At 45.4% G+C, this 10022-nt stretch overlaps 1 protein-coding gene across 2 annotated transcripts in view; it reads left to right on the forward strand.

The window, feature by feature from the left end:
- The window catches only part of SAMD4A (sterile alpha motif domain containing 4A), a 207692-nt gene extending 199235 nt beyond the window's left edge, over positions 1-8457 (forward strand). For both annotated transcript variants that reach the window (XM_046008460.1, XM_046008461.1), the window contains one exon: positions 4037-8457. In XM_046008460.1, coding sequence (XP_045864416.1) covers positions 4037-4065 — 29 coding nt within the window. In that variant the 3' untranslated portion in view covers positions 4066-8457. The remainder of the gene's footprint in view (positions 1-4036) is intronic.
- Positions 8458-10022: the final 1565 nt, after the last annotated feature.

Raw genomic sequence — 10022 nt, forward strand, 5'->3', positions numbered from 1 at the left:
ATTTAGGAATTTATGAAATGTCCAGAAGAGGCAAATCTGTAGAAACAGACAGTATGGTTTAGTGGTTGTCAGGGGCCAGAAGGAACTGCCAAGTGGATAGTGATTGCTTAATGGATGCTGAATGAAAATGTTCTGGAATTAGACAGTGGTGATGGCTGCACAACTCTGTGAATATACGAAAACCTTGGAATTATACACTTTAAAAGGGTGAAATTTGTGGTATGCACATTAGATCTCAATTTTTTCAAAAAAGGAAGCCTCCCAGACCCTGAGCATCCAGGCCAAGCTCAGCCCACTGCAGGCAGACCAAGCTCCCGCCCACCCAGCGGTGGCTGGTGGGTGAGGAACTCCCTCCGCCTTTGAGAGTCAGCAAGGATAACTGACCTTCTCCCCCAGGGCTTGATATATCTCCAATAATTGGCACGTTGGGAGCCCTTATCAAACTGCTAAGTGCTAACATTATCATCATTAGTAGCAAGAATGCCAAATGCTCTTTATTAAAGGGAGGTTTTCATTGAAAAGGTTTCATTTTTTAGCTCATTCTTCTACTTTTACAGAAAAACTCTATGAACTGATGGTTTTTTTGATAATGTGTTCATCTTGTTAATCTCCTAAGCCTTCTTATTGCTGTGTTTTTCCTCAATAATCCTGTCTGGTGGGAAGCCTCGTAAGCAGTTTCCAGAGCAGAGAATGAAAATTAAGTTCAGGGTGGCCCGGTTGGGCACAGTGGCCATGAGCCCGCCCACACTGGGACTGCCCCTCTCTGCTGGGCCCACCTCTTCCAGGTGCTGGGAAGATGACCTCGCTGGGAACAGAATGCCAATGAATTAAATCATTTTCTAGGAGGACATATAATTATGGAGAGGAAAGCAAAGTAAAAGAGGTTCCTCTGCTCGTGTCTCAGGACAGGATGGGAGGGTGACCAAGTTCTGGGACACCGCATCTTATGATGGTCTTTCTAATGTGGCTAGTCCATGGGCCCTAGGCCTTGGAGGGGCCCATCCTTCTATGCTGACATCTCTACTCTCAGTGTCCTACACTAACTACAACCCTCCTAAGTCTAAGCCATTTCTCTCTTTGGCCTTCCCTTTCTGCTGCTGCTTTGCCCTCCCCTTGACCCCTCCAACAGAACTCATGAGGAAGCCAAGGAGGTGGGCTGCCTCTGCCATCTTGGTTTAAGGCTTTCATCTGGCTCTGCTGGACCTGCTCCTGATTGGTGGCCTGGCTGCTATCTTCCTCATGCACAGAGGTTGTATGGGCAGGAACAGCCATGGCTACAAAAGCAAGGCTCATCCAAGCAGGACAGAGCCTGCAGTGAATTCCACCATAGAGAGGAATGCTCCATCCACTCTCTGGTGTTCCAGGATTCATGGATTTCACATGATTCCCTTGCCATTCCTTCTCACGTTCTTTCCTTATTCCTTCTTGAGACTTAACAGCCTCACTTCTAGCTGATATGGAGACTTTTTTTTTAAGATTTTATTTATTTATTTATTTGACACAGAGAGAGAGATCACAAATAGGCAGAGAGGCAGGCAGGGGTCAGGGGGAAGCAAGCCCCCTGCTGAGCAGAAGACCTGACTCGGGGCTTGATCCCAGGACCCTGAGATTATGACCTGAGCCGAAGACAGAGGTTTAACTCACTGAGCCACCCAGGCACCCCTGATATGGAGACTTTGTGTAAATTAGAAAAAGGCTCTACTTTCTTAACATGCTGTTCTGCCACTGATTCGTTATTTGTCATAATTAACTATAAAACCCACAACGAATACATGAAAATGGTGCTCCCTGGAGTTGCACACCTTACACAGCTATAAATGGTGAATCTGGACTTACCTGTGGATCATTTCCCTGCAGATGAATATTGTCACCCTTGGAGGATGAGGCATAGGATTAGAATTCAGTAAAAATGCAGCTTGGGGTTAGATTAGCTGGTTTTTTTATGTTTCTCGTTCCCCACTTACACAGCTATGAATGGTTGGCATTAACGAGTGGGCCATGAGCCCTGGCAAGTGTGTGCACTTCACTCCTACAGACAAGGGAGTGACGTCTACACACCAACACGTGTGTGTATACTTAATGCACCCACCACCCATTACCATTGCAGAACCACCATAAGAGGCTCAGGTTAACACCTGCAGAAGTCAGGGCAGCGTTACTGATTATAAGTTCACATCTGGGAGCCTCGAGGACTGATGGCCTGATGACCATAAAAATTCCCAGGGTCATTTGCTTTTCTTTTTAAAAATCTCTCCAAAAACTATATGGAAATTTATAGACACACAAGCACAAGTAAAGTTGAGAAAATCCGAGTAAGGTCAGTGAATTGTGTCAACATCAGTATCTTCGTGGCAATATTATAGTTTTGCAAAATGTTCCCATTGGGAGAAACCCAGCAAACCCAGAAACCTGATACTGTCTCTTATAACTGCATGTGAACCTACAGTGACCTCAGTAAAAATTTCAGTTAAACATGTCTCCCTCAAGTCCCTGCTGGCAAGACACCAGACCGGCACCACCCATCGGGAGGCAAGGAGGCTTGTGCAGTGGATTCAGTACTTCCCCATATCACTTAGGTCCTTCAGCTTTCCCTCAACACTCTGCCACTCCCCTCTCACACCTGAGTTCTGTCTACTGGATCTAGGTGCTCCTCCTGGTAGACCAGGTTTGTGACATCAAGGCTCAGACCAGGATGTACCTGCTGTTGTTTGGATATCAGCAAAACCAGGGAGGCATCTTGCCTCTCTCCCTGGCCTTCATTTATTGGCCACAATCATTTCTACCTCTACAATGGCTCATCCATGCTTCTCTCTGCTCATTGGATAAGCCCTTGTCAGACAGGCCTTAGCGTGGACCATTGTAGGGGCCCTGCTGCCACCAGCCTTGTCCTTTTTTAGGTTATCTAACACAGCTGCCAGAGAAACCATTCTAAAATCAGACCTAATTACTCTACCACTTAGAATGCCCCAATTACCAAGTCCAAGCTCCTATTCATAGTATACAAGACCCTTATGGCCTCATTCTGGGGATCCTCCTATACTCCCATGTGTAAGCAGACAACCATAAAGGAGCTGGGCACCCTTCAGCTGCCTCAGCAGTTTGTCTCACTCATGGCCTCTGTCTCTGACATGCACATCCTCCACTTTATAGCCTGGTCTCACCGACTCTCCATGACACAGCCTGTGTTGCATAGCATAGCATTCACCCACTTCCACAGGATCTTTCCATTCCCAGTGCCCACACCTCTAACTATGCTGTCTGCCCCTAACCAGATTCTTGAGACAGAGAATCTAGATCAGTTCGGGTGAGCCGCATCCCCCTGGTCTATCAGCTGTGATTAGGGCTCAGAGTCACAACCACCTCATGCCCGGGTTTTCAACAGGGACTCAGTGAGAGGGAGATGCTGCCAAAGAAAGGGTTGTGAGCTAGACAGGTCCACCTGCATGTCTGCTTCAGCATCCCTGCCAGCTCTCAGCACATTTCTGCCACTCCTCCATTCCCCCATCCCTCATCCTAAACCTCCATCTAGCCCCCAGCCCCACCAATTGATGACCAACATCACACCTATACATGAGTTGTATGGCCTCTTCCTTTCCTGCCTCCTCCTCCTGTCCTCCTAGCAGCACCATCTTACAAAAGTCATTTTCTTTCTCCGTTAAACTGCACTTGACTCCCAGGGACATTTTAATCTTCCTCCATTTTTCCTGCTGTGCCTGGTACATACTCCATCATAGCAATGATCCCTCCTACATCCCTGTGGCTTTACAGAGCTGTCCTGACTAGGATGTGTGTACTTATAGGATGAGGACTAGGTCTCCTGTCTTAGTTCCCAGGCTCATTACAGTTCCTGGAAGAATGGCTACTCTGCAGATGTTGAGTGGGTGAGTGTGTGAAGGAAGGGGTGGATGAATGGGTAAGTGTGGTCTTCACCTGTCTTCAGAGACCGGGAAGCCCAGCGTGCACGGTGTGCGACTAGGTGGCCGTGAAGGGAACGGTTTTGCTCAGCTGTGCCCACCATGAATTCTTTCTCTCCCAGACGGGGTTGACCGGACCTCCACAATCTAGAAGCTGAAGATGAGAGTGACCGCGCTGGCCGTGAAATCGACTGCTGCGGGTCCAGTGTCAGCCATCTTCAGGGTTGCACAGAATCCTCCGAGATACTTTGCAGCCTTTTTTTTTCCCTGGTCCCTCTCCCATTTTGATTTTGTGAGAGCGTAGGTCGTCCTTGTAAACATATCAGTAGACCGGGGATTGGTTATTTTGTCATTTGTTTCTGTCACGGGATGGCTTGGTGTGCGGGGTGGGGAGGGGTCTCTAGGGAAATGTGGGGCTAGGAGGGGATGGAAAAGGAAGGCAAGTGGCTTCCTGGATGGAGAGGGGGGGAGAAACGAACAAAAAGATTACCACCGCAAAGAGCTGGGAGAGACGAGGGAGGGAGGCTGAACCCCTGGGCCCAGGCGCCCCTCACAGCCCGCCTCCGCAGTCAGGCCCCAGGACGCAGTCGTGGGCGAGTGCGACCAAAGCAAGATGGCGGCCCGCCCTCCCTGCCGCCAGGACCGGCTTTCCTTGAGGACCCAGCTTGGAGTCGAGCTGCAGCAGAGGGCCACACGGCCCCGGCGGCAGAGGGGGAACGTTCCCCCCAACAAAATTTCAGAGAAACTTTGATTTGTGTATTGTTTACATAACAATTTTAAAGGGTACATAATGTGTAAAGAGTTTGGATATAACTTCTCTTCATACTATGGTTTTTGTAAAGGATTTGTTGATAGGATTCATTTCTTTCCTCTATTTTTATAATAGCAGCAGGGTTGTCTCTCAAAATGGCTGCCAAGGCGCGCTTGCCGGGAAGGCGGACGCGACAGGTAGGCCGAGGAGGCGTCCGTCTTTCCACCGCGGCTGCGCTCAGCAAACAGGTGGGCTGGTGGGACGAGCACGTGACCGGAAGCACGGGGAAGGACCGCACTGCATTGTGTGATCAGTTAGGGTCGGCTTGCAGGTCACCAGGAGATTCTGAAAGAATCCTGCGGCCCCTTTCTGGGCTGGATTTGCTGCTCACCCGGAGACACCTCTTCCTCCCCACCCTACGGTAGAGTTTCATCCTATCGCCCTCTGCCGCACTACACACACACACACACACACACACACACACGTTCAAGTACACACACACACACACACACGTTCAAGTTCCACAGGAGGAAAAACGGCAAGGACCGACATTTTTCCCTTGCGAAAGGCCTTAATGTCAGATAATGAGCTCAAAAGACCGCTTCCACTGCGATTGCGCAGAAACGTGAGCCTGGGGGCGGCGTCCCCCTGGCTCGCTCACTGCTGAGGAAGGGGAGGAGAGCCAGACCCAGGACAGTATCTAAGTGGTAAGTCAGCAAGTGGCAGAGAGAGCGTGTAGGGAGACGTGCAGTCCACGTGGCCGGGCGGGCTGTGAAGGAAGATGTGGGAACGGGCGGCTTCAGGATGGAAACGTGGTTCCCTCCACGTGTACGTCCGGGGTTTGCTGTGTCGTTGGCGGATTTACTTATCCGGCCACACAGAAGAGCGAGAAAACCGGCCCTGGCGTGGTGAGATATTAACAAACTGTGCTACCACAAAGTAATAGCTCTGTTTCTTAAGGGCAAGAAAGACTACGTTTGGGATTCGAGGCAATGGAGGGTATTAAAGGAAATCAAAGAGGAGTTGTGCTTTGCACTGGAAAATTGGTTTGTGTAAATGATGGTATGAGTGCTCAGCCAGAGGCGAGATCGGGGAGACGGTATAAGGCCTGTTTATTAAATGGGTGAGTCTGGTGCCGTTGCTTTCGGCGAAGGCAGAGTCGAAATTGAAGAGATCGGACCATGAAAATCACTGCGCTTGCCTATGGTTATTAAAAAAAAAAAAAAAAAAGTTAATGAAGTAAATCCAGATTTAAAAGGCCTTAATGAAATTTAAACAACTTTCTTTTACCTTCAGGATTGAAAATGTGCGCCCAGATCAGCCTTGCTTTTGCAGTTTTCTAAGGTTTAAAAAGGTGGGGGCATCTTAACCGTAGAGAGCCTTTAGCAAGGGAAGGGGGCTTGAACCCACCATATCACATTTTGCGTAAAAAGACAGACCTCCCCTTCAGGGACTACATTCTAAACATGCAAATCCATGTGCAGAAAGGGGCAGCAATTTTTAGTGTGTTTTGTTTGTTTTTTTTTAACCAAGTGCCATTAACATTCATCCTCCACACCCCTTTTCTAAACAAGCTTAGTGTTACTTGGGGAATGTGTCGGGATGGACGATCACATGTAAGGCAGGAAGAATAGATCAAAAATGTTGAAGGCCAAAGGTAAGACCAGAGGGTTTGTGAAGGTGTTTTTTTGGATGCTAAGAAAGTTAATAAAGAGGAGAAAAAGCAAGGGTATTACACATCTTGTGGGGAAATGAGAAAGCATTCAGATCTGCTGCAAAACACATATATCCATAAAGACTTGGGTTGTTCAGAAAACAGATTGTGAACACAATCACATTAGCATGAATCCTTTAAAAGGAAGAACTTAAAGTATTTGCAAATCTGGATTTCTATTTATTCCTTCACTGAATATAGAAACAATGGTTATCTGATTATTAGAGATATTATTTTGGATATGTTACTTATTAACTTGCTATGGCTGGTAACCATGATAAAGTCTGTTATTAATAACAACATAATTCTTTTTTAAAAAAAAAGAAAAGCTTATTTTTCATTGACTGTGTATAGATTTATCTACTTAGTTGTGTTTTGCTATTAGTGTTTCAATTTTTTTTTTTAAGTTGAGTGTTCTGATACATTTTAGGAGCCCGTCCCCACCTTGTTCTGAGTCCTGTGTTGACTGCAGGTATACAGCTCAATTTTAAAATCCTAAAGCAAAAGAACTTTATTTATGAAAAAAAAAAAAATCAAACAGTTGCATGCGTAAGGCTGTGAAGTCGGATATTTAGTAATAAAGCGGCAGTGCCTTTTTTTGTATTTACCCATTGACCCCCAAATGCAACTGTTTTATATTAATAGTAAACGTTAAAAAATCTTAGAGGAAAATCTATTTCACTACATGTTTCCCCCCCTTTTTCTGATTTAAGCAGTATGTATCTGGCACCTCTACACTGTCCTAGGGACAGTGGTGGTCTATGATATTGTTACCATGTATGATGTTTTATTGGTGCTTTTTATTCATAGTGGTTTCTTACCAGAAACAGTAGGAAGACACACATGAACTGTGTACAAGAATTGAAACATTGCTGCTGATATGTGTCTTTTTCCACACGCTTTTTGAGTTTCACTTTTTGAACAAGGGCCAGCAAGCAAAATAGACGCTGCTGGGTCTGCCTGCAGAGGGCGGCTGTTTGCACCAAGCTCTCGAATCCTGTGTATTGATGGTCCCTTTTTGGTACTCAGGATTGGAACTACAGCTGGGCCCCCACATCTCCCATTCCTTTGAAGAGACACTGAGGGAAACAAGGTTTTCTTTTGAGGTGTCATTGGCTGCCTTTTACGGAATGGGAGCCTTCTCCGGGTCCTGTGTTCTTCTACACCTCTTGTAGCGACTGCCAGTGCAAGGTTTGTAGACGTGCATTCCCCAGTTAGCACCCGGAGTCCCTCAAAAGCCTGGGCTGGGGGACCGAGCTGGGCTGAATGCATAGGCATGCAACCAGAAGGGCAGCGAGGGGAGGAAAAGCAGGTCCCAGTCTCGTTGGCCCTCTGGAGATGTCTGCAGCAGGCGGCTCCGGCTTGGGTGCAGGGAAGCAGCCTGACCAAGGCATTCGGGAGTGCCTGTTACAAGAAGGACCTGCGGAAGGATCATTTGCACATGGGGCTGTGATAACACTAATGTTGATTTTTTTTTTTTTTTACAAGTCATCAGAGATGTTTGCAAAGTGAGTTTTATTTTTTTGTAATTCCTTTATCTTTACTTAAAGGTGAATGTGTATTCCTCTGGGAGGAATAGGAAGAAAACAGGAATGTTAATAATGTCAAACAGAAGACTTCCTCCCTTATTAATATATAACCCTCATGTATTTATGCCTAATGTAAGCTGACTTTTAAAAAGCTTTCTTCTGTTGCATGCCCCGTGCAGGCATCCCTATTGTACATGCATGCCTCTCGTCCTGTTTTCTTGTATAAAGTTAGTGAACAAAGAACTATTTTTGCCTAGTTCATGTTGCCAAGCAATGCATATTTTTAAAATTTGTCATATATGGAAATAGCATGTTTGTTACATGTAAAGCTTTACTGATATACAGATATACTAATGTTTGAAGATGCTGTTCTTTGCAAGTGTACAGTTTTCAAATGTTGTTACCAGTGAAACACCCTTGTGGTTTAAACTTGCTACAATGTATTTATTACTCATTTCCTCCCATGTAACTAAGAATCATGGCTATATTTCATATCAACGTTATATTGAAAGTGAAGGGAAATGATTAATACAAGGTTTTGTAACACTGGTGTGTGTGTCTTTTTTCCTGTTTGTCGATATGATAGATTAGAAAACAAGAACTGAATCTTAGAAATAAGCCAGCAAGGAAGAATGAGCATGACATCTCTGTAAACAATTACCACCTGACCAGTCTATGCAAACTATGTCTTCAACTATGACTCCCTTTTTTTTTTTTTTAACAAAAGAGGAGGGGTAGAGGTATAAAAATTTATGCTACTTGATATGTGCCCCGAGTAGTCAGTATATGGATCACCTGACTTGAAGGCATGTTTTTAAATACAAATTCTGTCCTTGTGGTTAATAATGTTTATAGCTTCCTCTCCATCTTCAATGTCTTTGAGATCATATTTCACCCCTTAACCATGGTATAAAGGAACAACAGCTTCCTTGGAACCTTGGCGTTTTAACTACATATGGCTTGAATCTCATTACAATACCTGTGATTCAAGTATATCTGATACAAATAATGGCAATTAAGCAAATGGTTGAAGAGCCTAATGTGGGTTTGAAATCTCTGGCTGTGCGATATTCAACAAGTTACTTAACCTCTCTGAGCCTTGGTTTGGTTTGTTTTTTGGCCTGTGATACTCAAGGTTTATATAATTAAACCTGTAATCCAAAAAAGAAGAAGATGAAGACAAAAGAAACATAGTATATAGAAGTTATTGCCACCAAAACTGAGCGATCCAAGGTTTCTCTGAGGCAACCACAGCTCAATGTTGTAAGAATGACCACACACACCGACTCTCTTTTCACCAGGCTCAAGCTGCTCAAGTGACACACAAAATCCAAAATAGTCCCTTGAAACATGTAGAAATGCCTCATAAACTGAAATATTAAGTGAAATTCTGCCCAGAGTTAAATTCTCATAGCTCAAATGAGAAAGAGCTCAGTGTATGACCAGAGTATTCTGAAAAGAAAGGGATAATGTGCAAGAGAAAAGTTGAGCCTCACTTTTCCAACATGCGAAATGAGGGTAGTGTGAAAGGTATAAGATGAAGAGAAACAGGGCTCAGCATGGTGCCTGAAAGGAGTTAGTGATTTTCATCAGCAAAGCTGCAGCTCTTTGCCATTGACCTTAGTAATGGAATGTTCAATCCTGGAGAGGTTATTCACGTAATAAAGCATTTAGGACTTCCCCCTAACCGTCCTCTCCATAGAAGAGATGTAATTCCATTATTAGAGGGGGATGAATATAGCACATTGGGTGGGAAGAGGCTATGGTGGGCTTGTGTAAGGAATCCAGAAGCAGCACAAGTGGGCACTATCAACTCATGCTCTCTAAGCCAGTGAGGAGGCAGCCAAAAGGGCAATACAAGGAGAATCCAAACTCCTGTGAAAACACCTTAGCTTGGTCCCTTGAACAGTTACTACATCTAGCCACACCCTGACTCCCTATCAGCCCAAGACTTGCGAAGTTGAGAGGAGGGCTTGAGGACAGCGAAGACCTCACCCATAATTAGAACCTAATTCTTCTCCACAAAGACGTGGAGTGGCCTGCGCGGATCTGGCCCACCGGGAAGCATGGCGTGGCATCCTGTACGTCATCTGTTGCACTGTGCCCAGGGGGCA

The sequence above is a fragment of the Meles meles genome, chromosome 6 (genome assembly GCF_922984935.1).
Source record: "Meles meles chromosome 6, mMelMel3.1 paternal haplotype, whole genome shotgun sequence".
Taxonomy (NCBI): domain Eukaryota; kingdom Metazoa; phylum Chordata; class Mammalia; order Carnivora; family Mustelidae; genus Meles; species Meles meles.